Source organism: Pseudophryne corroboree, chromosome 7 (assembly GCF_028390025.1).
Source record: "Pseudophryne corroboree isolate aPseCor3 chromosome 7, aPseCor3.hap2, whole genome shotgun sequence".
In the NCBI taxonomy this organism is placed as follows: Eukaryota; Metazoa; Chordata; class Amphibia; order Anura; family Myobatrachidae; genus Pseudophryne; species Pseudophryne corroboree.
Window position 1 is genome coordinate 502,721,511 of NC_086450.1, and position 15,568 is coordinate 502,737,078.

General features: G+C 49.3%; 3 protein-coding genes across 5 annotated transcripts in view; 2 read left to right on the forward strand and 1 right to left on the reverse strand.

The window, feature by feature from the left end:
- The window catches only part of CORO1A (coronin 1A), a 67,540-nt gene extending 61,833 nt beyond the window's left edge, over positions 1 to 5,707 (forward strand). The window contains exons 5-11 of the mRNA XM_063935305.1: positions 1,680 to 1,861; positions 2,167 to 2,286; positions 3,339 to 3,443; positions 3,667 to 3,812; positions 4,455 to 4,512; positions 4,600 to 4,815; positions 5,129 to 5,707. Of these exons, the coding sequence (XP_063791375.1) occupies positions 1,680 to 1,861; positions 2,167 to 2,286; positions 3,339 to 3,443; positions 3,667 to 3,812; positions 4,455 to 4,512; positions 4,600 to 4,815; positions 5,129 to 5,230 (929 nt within the window). The 3' untranslated portion in view covers positions 5,231 to 5,707. The remainder of the gene's footprint in view (positions 1 to 1,679; positions 1,862 to 2,166; positions 2,287 to 3,338; positions 3,444 to 3,666; positions 3,813 to 4,454; positions 4,513 to 4,599; positions 4,816 to 5,128) is intronic.
- A 272-nt stretch (positions 5,708 to 5,979) lies between these two features.
- On the reverse strand, positions 5,980 to 8,951 carry LOC134945804 (bolA-like protein 2). Its single transcript, XM_063935314.1, has 3 exons — positions 8,783 to 8,951; positions 7,176 to 7,273; positions 5,980 to 6,270 (listed from the first exon to the last, which is right to left on the reverse strand). Exons 1-3 carry the CDS (start codon positions 8,855 to 8,857, stop codon positions 6,171 to 6,173), a joined length of 273 nt encoding a protein of 90 aa, XP_063791384.1. The 5' UTR covers positions 8,858 to 8,951; the 3' UTR covers positions 5,980 to 6,170.
- A 59-nt stretch (positions 8,952 to 9,010) lies between these two features.
- LOC134945802 (structure-specific endonuclease subunit slx1-like) overlaps positions 9,011 to 15,568 on the forward strand; it is a 94,243-nt gene continuing 87,685 nt past the window's right edge. Inside the window, exons 1-2 of one of the 3 annotated variants that reach the window (XM_063935313.1) lie at positions 9,011 to 9,100; positions 9,262 to 9,351. The gene's annotated coding sequence lies outside the window, so the exon portion shown is untranslated. Of the gene's footprint in view, positions 9,101 to 9,261; positions 9,418 to 15,568 lie in introns of those variants that run through there. The other 2 variants (XM_063935312.1, XM_063935311.1) reach the window with 2 other exon arrangements.

Consider the following 15,568-nt stretch of genomic DNA (forward strand, 5'->3'; position numbering starts at 1 on the left):
GGGAGTGTCACTGGTGTACAGCAAGCCAGAGTAGTGTGCTGGGAGTGTCACTGGTGTACAGCGAGCCAGAGTAGAGTGACGGTAGTGTCACTGGTGTACGGCGAGCCAGAGTAGTGTGCTGGGAGTGTCACTGGTGTACAGCGAGCCAGAGTAGTGTGCAGGGAGTGTCACTGGTGTACGGCGAGCCAGAGTAGTGTGCTGGGAGTGTCACTAGTGTACAGCGAGCCAGAGTAGTGTGCAGGGAGTGTCACTAGTGTACAGCGAGCCAGAGTAGTGTGCAGGGAGTGTCACTAGTGTACAGCAAGCCAGAGTAGTGTGCAGGGAGTGTCACTGGTGTACAGCGAGCCAGAGTAGTGTGCTGGGAGTGTCACTAGTGTACAGCAAGCCAGAGTAGTGTGCTGGGAGTGTCACTGGTGTACAGCGAGCCAGAGTAGTGTGCTGGGAGTGTCACTAGTGTACAGCAAGCCAGAGTAGTGTGCTGGGAGTGTCACTAGTGTACAGCAAGCCAGAGTAGTGTGCTGGGAGTGTCACTGGTGTACAGCGAGCCAGAGTAGTGTGCTGGGAGTGTCACTAGTGTCCAGCAAGCCAGAGTAGTGTGCTGGGAGTGTCACTGGTGTACAGCGAGCCAGAGTAGTGTGCTGGGAGTGTCACTAGTGTACAGCGAGCCAGAGTAGTGTGCTGGGAGTGTCACTAGTGTACAGCAAGCCAGAGTAGTGTGCAGGGAGTGTCACTGGTGTACAGCGAGCCAGAGTAGTGTGCTGGGAGTGTCACTAGTGTACAGCAAGCCAGAGTAGTGTGCTGGGAGTGTCACTAGTGTACAGCGAGCCAGAGTAGTGTGCTGGGAGTGTCACTAGTGTACAGCAAGCCAGAGTAGTGTGCTGGGAGTGTCACTGGTGTACAGCGAGCCAGAGTAGTGTGCTGGGAGTGTCACTAGTGTACAGCAAGCCAGAGTAGTGTGCTGGGAGTGTCACTGGTGTACAGCGAGCCAGAGTAGAGTGACGGTAGTGTCACTGGTGTACGGCGAGCCAGAGTAGTGTGCTGGGAGTGTCACTACTGTACAGTGAGAGCATGAGTAGTGTGCCAGCAATGTCACTGGTGTACGGCGAGCCAGAAAAGGTATGTGGGGAGTGTCACTAGTGTACAGCGAGCCAGAGTAGTGTGTTGTGAGCGTCACTAGTGTACAGCGAGCCAGCGTAATGTGGAGCGTCACTGGTGTACAGCGAACCAGAGTAGTGTGGAGCGTAACTGGTGTACAGCGAGCCAGAGTAGTGTGCTGGGAGTGTCACTGGTGTACAGCGAGCCAGAGTAGTGTGCTGGGAGTGTCACTAGTGTACGACGGATATGAGCTGCATGCAGATACTATCGCTGGCGGATGGTGTGCATGAGTTGTGAGCAGGGAGAATTAATTTATTCTAGTGAGTATTAATTGTGAGTTAAGATAATCACTACTGTGCACCAAGTATGAGTTGTGTGTAAGAAGTATTATTGTGCAGGGAGCATCAGTATTGTGCAGTATCTATTGTGCAGAGACTATTTCTAGTGCATAGTGATTGTGCGCAGTATTACTAGCATATAGTGATTATAAATTGTGCACAATGAGCATTACTTGTGGGCAGAGAGTGTGACTTATGAATTATTACACGGTGTTAGGAAGTATTAATGCATTCTCCTCTGTCCAGGCTGTGACAATGTCATCTTCATCTGGGACGTGGGCTGCGGGCAGTCAGTCATCTGTATAGACGAAACACACACGGACATCATCTACAGCGTGGCGTGGAACAGAGATGGGAGTTTGATCAGCACATCCTGCAAGGACAAGAAGATTCGGATCATAGAACCCAGAGCGGGGACGATTGTAGCGGTGAGTGCGCAGATCATTGCACACAGCTGACTGGGATGCATCCTGCAGGACTAGTGCACAGAATAGCCTCCGAGGCTGTGTCTCAGGAACAAATCCAGACACCTTTATATACGACGCGTGGGTCTAAAAGCAGTGCACTCTGGGTAATTCCCAGGCTACCCTGTAAAGTCTGAAATGAAATGTTAATTGAGTCTACATGCCAACGGTACCACTCAGTGCACTGTAGGGGCAGCAGAAGCCCACCTAAAGAATACCTTAGTGATAACACCAAAGTTACATGCACGTTCTCTCTCCACCCCCTGCAGGAGTTGGATAAACCTCATGAGGGCAGCAGACCGGTCCGAGTCATCTTTGTGTCCAGCGATAAGATTCTGACCACAGGATTTAGCCGGATGAGTGAGCGACAAGTGGCCTTGTGGGACATGGTGAGGGGCTCCATACATGCAGGGAAATTACAGATGTTCCTATAGCCAATGTCCAATCCCCTAACAACGCAGTGACCCAATAAGGGGAGCCAGGAGGCAGCAGAAGGTAGGCCCCTATTTTTGTGGGATGGAAAGACAACGACCCAATACAGAATACCTGGAGGTAGACCCCACGAACAGGTCAGAATTAGCTCAGCAAGATTTTTACCTCCAGGTCCTTGAAGGAACTTCACTCAAAGTTGAGAAAGTATATACAGGTTGAGTATCCCATATCCAAATATTCCAAAATACGGAATATTCCGAAATACGGAATTTTTTGAGTCAGAGCGAGATAGTGAAACCTTTGTTTTTTGATGGCTCAATGTACACAAACTTTGTTTAATACACAAAGTTATTAAAAATATTGTATTAAATGACCTTCAGGCTGTGTGTATAAGGTGTATATGAAACATAAATGAATTATGTGAATGTAGACACACTTTGTTTAATGCACAAAGTTATAAAAAATATTGGCTAAAATTACCTTCAGGCTGTGTGTATAAGGTGTATATGTAACATAAATGCATTCTGTGCTTAGACTTAGGTCCCATCACCATGATATCTCATTATGGTATGCAATTATTCCAAAATGCGGAAAAATCCCATATCCAAAATATTGCTGGTCCCGAGCATTTTGGATAAGGGATACTCAACCTGTATAAAAATTTAATTTCTCAATATATTATCATTTAGCTTAGGTCCAATGTTCCACCCCATCCACAATATGCCACGGACTTGTGTAGATATCAAGGGACCAGCCAGAACGACAGACCCCAAGCAAATATGATATGGGGTAAATGTATACCATAAGAAATTCCACTCTAAAATGTTCAGTTTTGGGTAAAAGGAAAAATAAATAAATCTGTAAATCACAGAACGGTCATACGACTGATAAGAACGGCAGAGTATCCCACCTCCGATCCACTAAAGGGCCTTCATGTAACTAGTACAGGTGTCAGATTGAGAGTTTGCAAGGTCACATGACTCATTACCGTTTTCTCCTCTGCCGACAGAAGTCGCTGGACCAGCCGCTCACCCTACAAGAAATAGACACAAGCAGCGGCGTCCTCATTCCGTTCTTCGACCCAGACACAAATATTGTGTACCTGGGTGGAAAGGTAACAGTCTCCTCCCTGGCTATGCTGTACATCATCCACTGGTGTGGAAATAAGAGCGAGATAAAAGTAACTATAGGAGAAGCAATGGGGAACGTGAGGTGCACAGCACGGGGTGGATTATGTTGGCTTGGTATGGGTGAACCAGTAGGGGGAGCACTTTCAGGGCATGTAGCCTTTATATGCTATTTCCGCAAATGACAACGGCGTTTTTCTCATCTGACAGGGGGACAGCAGTATCCGGTACTTTGAGGTGACAGACGAGGCTCCGTACGTACACTATTTGTCCCTGTACAGCAGTAAAGACTCTCAGCGAGGGATGGGGTACATGCCGAAACGAGGCCTGGAAGTCAGCAAGTGCGAGATTGCCAGGTTAGTAAACTAGATCATCCCTACTGCCAGAAAGCCGAGCCGGCAATCCGTATTCTCTACGGCTGGGTCATGTCGACACCGCTTAGTTCTGGGTCCTACAGTTCGCGTGAGCATCCAGTAACAAATACGTCTTACTGCCACTAACACCAAGCTGACGTACACTGATTTTTACCTCCAAACCTCTACGGCTGACACAGGTTCCACTGAAGGCTGCTCCTCTGTATAGCTTATATTCATCAGTGTGCCCTGTTTGACTGTTACATAGCAGAGGATTGGCTTATTAATTTGCTGTCCTACCATCCTTGCCCACTTGAGGGCACCATTAATTTCCTTGCAGATTGCCTGATCATTACCCGGCTTCCTTTCACAGAGCAGGGTCATTACAAGGTCACTGAGAGCCTTGCTACCACCATGCTTCCTAATACAGAGCAGCATCATGACCCAGTCTCACTGCAAAGGTCAGGTCCCTGTAGAGAATAATATTACCCTGCTTCCTTATAGAGAGCAATGGTATATCGCTGCTTCCTTGCAGCAAACCATATTATCTCCCCGCTCTGTCTGGAGAGAACAGAACCGTTGTCGCTGAAACTAGCTCTAATGAAGGAAATTCCTTCCCGGGATTAACAACAGATTTTATTTCAGATTTTACAAGCTGCACGAGAGGAAGTGTGAACCCATAGCAATGACTGTCCCCAGGAAGGTAAGTTGTCACAAAGGTGGAAGATGAATATGCTACAATTCGGCAGAAGGAATGAACTTTGGTCAGTGACTTCCCGTCTTCCTGCAGTCCGACCTGTTTCAGGAAGATCTATATCCGGACACCGTGGGTCCCGATCCGTCTCTTACCGCAGAGGAATGGCTGTCAGGGAAGAACGCAGAGCCTCTGCTCATCTCACTGCGAGACGGATACACTCCGAGTAAGACCAGGGAACTCAAAGTTACCAAAAACATCCTCAACACCCGGTTACCCAAACGCCGCCAGTCAACCAACGAAGAGACTGTGGTAAGGGAGCTTACATGCATCTAGGTATACATGATAGAGGTTACCAAACATCCATCCCATAACGACAGCTTAGAGATCAGAGCCAACCTCAAAAGCCGTATATATGTAAGAAGTAAAAATAAATGAATGAGACAACTGTCTTTCTCGTATCAAACTCTCCTACTCTTGGGAGGGGACCACTATCCACCATCCCGTTCCCAGAGTACCTTCCCCCATTACCATCACAAGGCCCCTCTACGGCTTAAATTTTTAGGAGTCTTCCAGGAACTTGGGGCATTTGCTTGCAGGATAACAGCTGTCCTTACACCCACAGGACTCCACCCTGGAGCAGCTCATGGAAGAGATAAAACAGCTGAAGGCGACGGTCGCAGAACAGGAGAAGCGGATTACGAAGCTGGAGGAGAAAAGCAGCTAAATGGCGGCAGAACGGGGTGGGGTGGGGGGGTGGGTGTGTGTCTTATCACCACACTGTCCAGAGCGTAGCGACACCACGTAATGGCTTTCTGACAGCTACTCTGTTACTTACATGGTATCACTGACTTCACAAGTGTGTCAGATAATAAAATCTCTGCATCGGATAATGGGATAGCGGACAGACCGTATTAAAGCGCAGCGGATACTCTGCCCCCCCCCCCCTCTTATGTCCCATAAGAAGTCAGACAAATATGGGGATTCCCTGATCCCGTCACCCCAGCTATAAACCAGTTAATGGTTTCTTATTCATCCATCGGGCCTCCGAGCATGGAGGAAAGGTGTAAATACGACACTGTTGGACTAAATTCTATTTTGCTACCCCCCATGAACCCTCTTCCTCCTCAAATGCTGTGTTTATAATTGTGTTATAAAAAGCAACGCATTATTGATGTTCAGAATAAACGGTGACTTTTGCCTATATCTGGGTGGATCTGGTTGCATCTCGTTGTATAGGTGTGGGCAAAATGACATGTCAGGAGCCAGCCACTCACCTAGAAAACAGGTATAGGAGGTCATGCACTAAAAGCAGATGATAGGCACAGGTGATCTGGGAGCAGTATGGTAGAACATCATTCGACAAGCCTCAACCTAAACTGATGTGATTGTGAAACACAAGTGGGACAAGAGATGTGCAGGGAACCTAATAGGAACAATTGCATCATGTGAGATTATATAACACACCAGACAAGGTCACTATAATTTAATTTATTGTGGACTCATTACTCCGCTAAGAGCCGGGCACATATTCCTGGGTGAGCTAGAAAGTGTCCATTAGAGACAACCAGCATCTTGTACTGGACACTGGGGTCCACGGAACACGGAAGGCTGCAGGCGCAGTCCACGAGGTCTGTAACATCCGTCAGTCAGTGCAGCACCAGCTCTCACTTCTGCTTTTCTTGTTCCCACTGAGCTGGGGTCAGGGTCTTCTGTTCAAAGGCGTGAATGATCTTCAGCTCCTCGGACAGGCAGCCGTTGACAAGCCTGCAGGGGGCAGTAAAGAGTCAATAAAACAACCATTTCATATATACACACTCTACAGCAGGGGTGGGGAACCTCAGGCCCGAGGGCCGTATAAGGCCCGCAGAGCCACTTGATCCGGCCCGGCCAGGCTCCCCTAGCCGGGCGCCCGCCTAGATTTTGTTACTAGTGGGTGCCTGGCTTCTTACCCTCAGTAGCAGCCGGAGGCAGTAGCTCACTCCTGAGCTCCGGCTTCCGGCTCTGGCAGTGTGTGTGCCGTGTGCTGCTGTGCGGTGTTATGGGAGAGATGTCATGACTTCTCTCCCATAGTTCTGAGGAGCGAGCGGCCAGGCGGAGGGCAACGGTTCGGAAGCAGGAGTGGGGCTGGTGAGTATTGTGTTGGTTTTTTCTTTTTATGTGTGTGTGTAAGCTTCACTACTAGGGGGCATATCTAATGGGGCATAACAAATGACCGGTGGCATATCTAATGGGGCATAACCACTGACCGGTGGCATATCTAATGGGGCATAACAAATGACCGGTGGCATATCTAATGGGGCATAACCACTGACCGGTGGCATATCTAATGGGGCATAACAACTGACTGGGGGCATAACTACTGACTGGGGGCATATCTTCTGGGGGCAGGCTCATTTTTAAGTTGATCATTTTTGTATGGCCCCCGAAGGATTTTATAAATATCCAAATGGCCCTTGGTAGAAAAAAGGTTCCCCACCCCTGCTCTACAGCATGCAAATACCCAACACCATGTGGTAGTATTTACTAAGCGGCCTTGCCTGCCGGTGGTACTGGCCGTGGGATTTAAAAGGGAAAAATGAGTTGGAAAGCACTCCTGGTTTTGCAGTTAATATGCAGTAATGCTGCTTAGTAAATATACCCCACGAGAGCAGTCACAGTCCCCTCCTCACCTGTGTCTTTGCAGGAGAGGCTTTCCGTCAAACAGAGGCGAGACGATTAATACCTTGAAGCTGGTAGAGCAGTGGTTGGGGGATGTGTCTTCAACCTCCTGGAGAAACAGGGGGGAGGGGGTACGAGGAGTTAGACAGTATGAGTGCAGTAGTAAACGTAGTGCAGACCACCACAACGGTCACTGACAAGGGCGCTGGGACGGAGATTGTGCACAGGGAAGAGATGTAAATCCATTCATTCAACCGGACTGGCACCCGGCCCGGCTAAGAGATGGCTGCCGGTGATAACACTTCCACAGGTATCTACTAGGCATGCCACGGCTCACCTGATTGGATGACTTTAATGAGAGACCTCGTCCACTATCCTATCACATTAGTCCCAGGACTTGGCATACCTAATTAAAGAGATATGGGGGTCTGTCCATAAAATAGAACATTCAGTGGAGAGAGAGAGGGGCATATGTCATATCCCAAAGAGATAAACTGGGATAGACTTCAGGTTGTCAGGTGGAAGCGGACTGTTTATGGCCCGGCTTGTCCAATCAGCTTCTGACAACGTTCCATAGCATTAATTATAGTTTAAAATATTCAGACTATAACAATGTGGGTCTATAAATTGGGAAAATCAGGGTTAAAAGCAAATAAGTAAAAAAATACCGGTATAATAAGTTAGGGTGGGTACACGCCTGAACAATGGACAAACGGGCCAACGATCGGACCAAATCCCTTTGGCATAGAACATGCCTGATTGCCCAGGCCAAAAGCCACCACAAAACCAATGTAAAGCAGATGAAACCCCATCAATACCGCTGAATAGTAAATATTCGGTGCTTCAATCTGCCGGCAGTATGCAGGGGTTTCAACACCCCAGAACACGGATGCTTAGTAAATTTAACCCTAAATTTAGCATTAAGCGGTTGGCGAATATCTAGCAGCAGCCATCTTGGTCTGCACACAGGTGACTGAGACTTGTGTAACGCACCTGCTCATGATTACCATCGTTCCAATGCCCCTGATGAAGTCAAGGTGACGCCATATATAGAGTCACAACAATGAAACGCATCGGGAACTCGGCCTTATCCTGGCTATACCGACACATAGACAATTCTCTAACCGTACACATGGATTATGGGCTATACGGTCACCCTGCATTTATGTGTAACAGGATTACACCAGGTCTGTGCTCTGCCACTAATCCTGGGCAGCAATGAAGGCATATTCCTAGAGGTCAGTCCGTGCGGTTACCCTGTCTGGGGTCACATGTGACTATATCAGATTACACATTACTCATTGGTGCAGGGACACAGTACATTATCACAGTGGTGGTGGCAAATGAATGTGTGTATATATATATATATATATATATATATATATATATATATATATTTACATACATACATATACATACACACACATATATATATATATATATATATACACATACACTCATTATTGCTAGTAACAATGCAGTGCACCATGGCATGTCTGCACATGACAGCATTCTGGCAGGCACGGCATGCTGGGACTTGTAATACCCCTGGACCCGCCTCTGGACGGGGCCATACACCTGCCCCTTAGATGGGTGTGGTCACATGACTGCTCCTCACCACGTGCTCCGCCTGAAGCTCCCGCCTCAGCTTCTCCCTCAGAGACTCCGCGGTCACCGCTCCGTCCCCGGCCATGATGACAGACAGACAGACACCGCCGGCGCCGCTTCCCGCTCTGCGCCGTCACTCGTCGCCGCAGAATCACTCCGCCTGTCATTGGTCCCAGTCTCCGCCTGATCTGCATACCAAGAGAGAGACAGCCGCCTGGTCCAATAGCAGCCTCGCTGTGAATTTATGAAGGCGGGACGATATACAATTGTGACCAATTGGAGGGTCAGAAGCGTAAAGCTCCCGCACGGATTCTGTTGTGCTGTCCAGGTAATGCCTGATTTATCCGATTGCTATTCTTCATTCCTCAGGTCATTAATATCAGGCGGTCTGTATTACACGGAACTAACGTATGATGTGAAGATTTGTCGTGATATGTATTGTTTATCGTTTTTCTCTGTATTTTGTCAACTATTTATACATCACGTCAGGCGTCTGTAGGGAGAGTCCTGTCGCTATGGATGCGTAATGCGTTGGGTCCTGTAATCAGGATACGACACAGGATTGGCGGAAGAGAGCAGGTAAGGTAGATCCCCTTGCCTGACAGGACTTTTCCCATAATGCACATGGTCAACGCCACCGAGACGGTAAGTGCCGTCCAGGTTTTTCCGTACACTACTCACCTCTTAGCATCAGCAGCTGGTACAGCATCCTCAGGGGGGTAACTACACCTACCTCCCATACGGTAGCGTCTAGATTCTCTTCGCGCTAAGGACCACATAGACACAACTCCTCCCATACACCCTGAGGAGGAGGGAGCGTTACACCCGGCACACAGGGGGAGTGGTACTGTGCAGCTGTATACACACACTGAGCGTTACACCCAGCACACAGGGGGAGTGGTACTGAGCAGCTGTATACACACACTGAGCGTTACACCCAGCACACAGGGGGAGTGGTACTGAGCAGCTGTATATACACACACTGAGCATTACACCCAGCACACAGGGGGAGTGGTACTGAGCAGCTGTATATACACACACTGAGCGTTACACCCAGCACACAGGGGGAGTGGTACTGTGCAGCTGTATACACACACTGAGCGTTACACCCAGCACACAGGGGGAGTGGTACTGAGCAGCTGTATATTTACACACTGAGCGTTACACCCGGCACACAGGGGGAGTGGTACTGTGCAGCTGTATACACACACTGAGCGTTACACCCAGCACACAGGGGGAGTGGTACTGAGCAGCTGTATATACACACACTGAGCATTACACCCAGCACACAGGGGGAGTGGTACTGAGCAGCTGTATATACACACACTGAGCGTTACACCCAGCACACAGGGGGAGTGGTACTGTGCAGCTGTATACACACACTGAGCGTTACACCCAGCACACAGGGGGAGTGGTACTGAGCAGCTGTATATTTACACACTGAGCGTTACACCCGGCACACAGGGGGAGTGGTACTGTGCAGCTGTATACACACACTGAGCGTTACACCCAGCACACAGGGGGAGTGGTACTGAGCAGCTGTATATACACACACTGAGCATTACACCCAGCACACAGGGGGAGTGGTACTGAGCAGCTGTATATACACACACTGAGCGTTACACCCAGCACACAGGGGGAGTGGTACTGAGCAGCTGTATATACACACACTGAGCATTACACCCAGCACACAGGGGGAGTGGTACTGAGCAGCTGTATATACACACACTGAGCGTTACACCCAGTACACAGGGGGAGTGGTACTGAGCAGCTGTATATTTACACACTGTGCGTTACACCCGGCACACAGGGAGAGTGGTACTGAGCAGCTGTATATACACACACTGAGCGTTACACCCGGCACACAGGAGGAATGGTACTGAGCAGCTGTATATACACACTGAGCATTACACCCGGCACACGGGGAGTGGTACTGAGCAGCTGTAAACACACTGAGCATTACACCCAGCACATAGGGGTAATGGTACTGAGCAGCTGTATATACACACTGAGCGTTACACCCAGCACACAGGGGGAGTGGTACTGAGCAGCTGTATATACACACACTGAGCGTTACACCTAGCACACAGGGGGAGTGGTACTGAGCAGCTGTATATAAACACTGAGCATTAGACCCAGCACATAGGGTGTGTGGTACTGTGCAGCTGTATATACACACACTGAGGATTACACCCGGCACACAGGGGGAGTGGTACTGAGCAGCTGTATACACACTGAGCATTACACCCAGCACACAGGGGGAGTGGTACTGAGCAGCTGTATATACACACACTGAGCATTACACCCGGCACACAGGGGGAGTGGTACTGAGCAGCTGTATACACACTGAGCATTACACCCAGCACACAGGGGGAGTGGTACTGAACAGCTGTATATGCACACACACTGAGCATTACACCCAGCACACAGGGGGAGTGGTACTGAGCAGCTGTATATACACACTGAGCATTTCACCCAGCACACAGGGGGAGTGGTACTGAGCAGCTGTATATACACACTGAGCGTTACACCCAGCACACAGGGGGAGTGGTACTGAGCAGCTGTATATACACACACTGAGCGTTACACCCAGCACACAGGGGGAGTGATACTGAGCAGCTGTATATACACACACTGAGCATTACACCCGGCACACAGGGGGAGTGGTACTGAGCAGCTGTATATACACACACTGAGGATTACACCCAGCACACAGGGGGTGTGGTACTGAGCAGCTGTATATACAAACACTGAGTATTACACCCGGCACACAGGGAGAGTGTTACTGAGCAGCTGTATATACACACACTGAGGATTACACCCGGCACACAGAGGGAGTGGTACTGTGCATCTGTGTATATACACACACTGAGCGTTACACCCGGGACACTGGGTGAGTGGTACTGAGTAGTTGTGTGTGTGTGTGTGTGTGTATATATGTGTGTGTATATATATATATATATATATATTTTAGTGGTACTTGGGTTAACGTCAGAAATGTGTAACACATTTTTTATTGCCGGGATCATGTAACGGATGTTCCTAGTGGATTGTGTATATGTCTCAACCTCGTCGACACTGGAGTCAGACTCCGTGTCGACATCTGTGTCTGCCATCTGAGGGAGCGGGCGTTTTTGAGCCCCTGATGGCCTTTGAGACGCCTGGGCAGGCGCGGCTGAGAAGCCGGCTGTCCCACAGCTGTTACGTCATCCAGCCTTTTATGTAAGGAGTTGACACTGTCGGTTTATACCTTCCACCTATCCATCCACTCTGGTGTCGGCCCCACAGGGGGCGACATCACATTTATCGTTATCTGCTCTGCCACCACATAAGCCTCCTCATCAAACGTGTCGACACAGCCGTACCGACACACCGCACACACACAGGGAATGCTCTGACTGAGGACAGGACCCCACACAGCCCTTTGGGGAGACAGAGAGAGAGTATGCCAGCACACACCAGAGCGCTATATAATTTAGGGATTAACACTATATTGAGTGAATTTTTCCCAATAGCTGCTTGTATATACAATATTGCGCCTAAATTTAGTGCCCCCCCTCTCTTTTTAACCCTTTGAGCTTGCAAACTACAGGGGAGAGCCTGGGGAGCTGTCTTCCAGCTGCACTGTGAAGAAAAAATGGCGCCAGTGTGCTGAGGGAGATAGCTCCGCCCCTTTTTCGCGGACTTTTCTCCCGCTTTTTTATGTATTCTGGCAGGGGTATTTATCACATATATAGCCTCTGGGGCTATATATTGTGATATATTTGCCAGCCAAGGTGTTTTTATTGCTGCTCAGGGCGCCCCCCCCCCCCCCCAGCGCTCTGCACCCTCAGTGACCGGAGTGTGAAGTGTGTATGAGGAGCAATGGCGCACAGCTGCAGTGCTGTGCGCTACCTTGGTGAAGACTGATGTCTTCTGCCGCCGATTTTCCGGACCTCTTCTTGCTTCTGGCTCTGTAAGGGGGACGGCGGCGCGGCTCCGGGAACGAACACCAAGGCCAGTTCCATGCGGTTGTTCCCTCTGGAGCTAATGGTGTCCAGTAGCCTAAGAAGCCCAAGCTAGCTGCAAGCAGGTAGGTTCGCTTCTTCTCCCCTTAGTCCCTCGATGCAGTGAGCCTATTGCCAGCAGGTCTCACTGTAAAATAAAAAACCTAAAATAAACTTTCTTTCTAGGAGCTTAGGAGAGCCCCTAGTGTGCATCCAGCTCGGCCGGGCACAGAAATCTAACTGAGGCTTGGAGGAGGGTCATAGTGGGAGGAGCCAGTGCACACCAGGTAGTCTAAAAGCTTTCTTTTAGTTGTGCCCAGTCTCCTGCGGAACCGCTATTCCCCATGGTCCTTACGGAGTTCCCAGCATCCACTAGGACGTCAGAGAAATATATATATATATATATATATATATATGTATATATGTTTTATGTGTGGGGAGAAAAAGCAGGCAGTGTTTTGTTCCCCCATAAAATGAGTGAATGAAGTGTGAAAAAGCGTGGGTTCCCCGGTAAGAAACTGGTAATTTCTAAAAAGTTACTGATGGCGTACCCTTTCCCGCCAGAGGATAAGTTACGCTGGGAGATATCCCCTAGGGTGGATAAGGCGCTCACACGTTTGTCAAAAAAGGTGGCACTGCCGTCTTAGGATACGGCCACTTTGAAGGTACCTGCTGATAAAAAGCAGGAGGCTATCCTGAAGTCTGTATTTACACACTCAGGTACTAGACTGAGACCTGCAGATAGTGCTGCTGCAGCGTGGTCTGTGACCCTGTCAAACAGGGATACTATTTTGCGAAAATATTAAAGACGTCGTCTTATATATGAGGGATGCACAGAGGGATATTTTGCTGTCTGGCATCCAGAATTAATGCAATGTCCATTCTGTCAGGAGGGTATTAGAGACCCGACACTGGACAGGTGATGCTGACTTTAAAAGGCACATAGAGCCTTATAAGGGTGAGGAATTGTTTGGGGATGGTCTCTGGGACCTCGTATCCACAGCAACAGCTGGGAAGAAAATTTTTTACCTCAGGTTTCCTCACAGCCTAAGAAAGCACTGTGTTATCAGGTACAGTCCTTTCGGCTTCAGAAAAGCAAGCAGGTCAAAGGCGCTTCTTTTCTGCACAGGGAAGAGGGAAAAAGCTGCACCAGTCAGCCAGTTCCCAGAATCAAAATTCTTCCCCCGCTTCCTCTGAGTCCACCGCATGACGCGGGGGCTCCACAGGCGTAGCCAGTTACGGTGGGGGGCCGCCTCAAAAATTTCAGCGATCAGTGGGCTCGCTCACAGGATCCCTGGATCCTTCAAGTAGTATCTCAGGGGTACAAGCTGGAATTCGAGGCGTCTCCCCCCCGCCGTTTCCTCAAATCTGCCTTGCCGACAACTCCCTCAGGCAGGGAGGCTGTGCTAGAGGCAATTCACAAGCTGTATTCCCAGCAGGTGATAGTCAAGGTGCCCCTACTTCAACAAGGACGGGGTTACTATTCCACACTGTTTGTGGTACCGAAACCGGACGGTTCGGTGAGACCCATGTTAAATTTGAAATCCTTGAACACATATATAAAAAAATTCAAGTTCAAGATGGAATCGCTCAGGGCGGTTATTGCAAGCCTGGAGGAGGGGGATTACATGGTATCCCGGGACATCAAGGATGCTTACCTACATGTCCCCATTTACCATCCTCACCAGGAGTACCTCAGATTTGTGGTACAGGATTGCCATTACCAATTCCAAACACTGCCGTTTGGACTGTCCACGGCACCGAGGGTCTTTACCAAGGTAATGGCAGAAATGATGATACTCCTTCGAAAAAAGGGAGTTTTAATTATCCCGTACTTGGACGATCTCCTTATAAAGGCGAGGTCCAAGGAGCAGTTGTTGGTCGGAGTAGCACTATCTCGGGAAGTGCTACAACAGCACGGATGGATTCTATACTTTCCAAAGTCACAGCTGGTTCCTACCACACACCTACTGTTCCTGGGGATGGTTCTGGACACAGAACAGAAAAAAGTATTTCTCCCGCAGGAGAAAGCCAAGGAGCTGTCATCTCTAGTCAGAGACCTCCTGTAACCAAAACAGGTATCGGTGCATCACTGCACACGAGTCCTGGGAAAAAATTATAGCTTCTTACGAAGCAGAATTCCATTCGGCAGGTTCCATGCAAGAACCTTTCAGTGGGACCTCTTGGACAAGTGGTCGGGATCGCATCTTCAGATGCATCGGCTGATAACCCTGTCTCCAAGGACCAGGGTATCTCTACTGTGGTGGCTGCAGAGTGCTCATCTTCAAGAGGGCCGCAGATTCGGCATACAGGACTGGGTCCTGGTAACCACGGATGCCAGCCTTCGAGGCTGGGGGGCAGTCACACAGGGAAGAAATTTCCAAGGACTTTGGTCAAGTCAGGAGTCGTCCCTACACATAAATGTTCTGGAACTGAGGGCCATTTCCAATGCCCTAAGTCTGGCAAGGCCTCTGCTTCAAAACCAGCCGGTACTGATCCGATCAGACAACATCACGGCGGTCGCCCATGTAAACCGACAGGGCGGCACAAGAAGCAGGATGGCGATGGCAGAAGCCACAAGGATTCTCCGATGGGCGGAAAATCACGTCTTAGCACTGTCAGCAGTGTTCATTCCGGGAGTGGACAACTGGGAAGCAGACTTCCTCAGCAGACACGACCTACACCCGGGAGAGTGGGGACTTCATCCAGAAGTCTTCCAACTGTTGGTAAACCGTTGGGAAAGGCCACAGGTGGACATGATGGTGTCCCGCCTAAACAAAAAACTAGATATTGCGCCAGGTCAAGGGGAC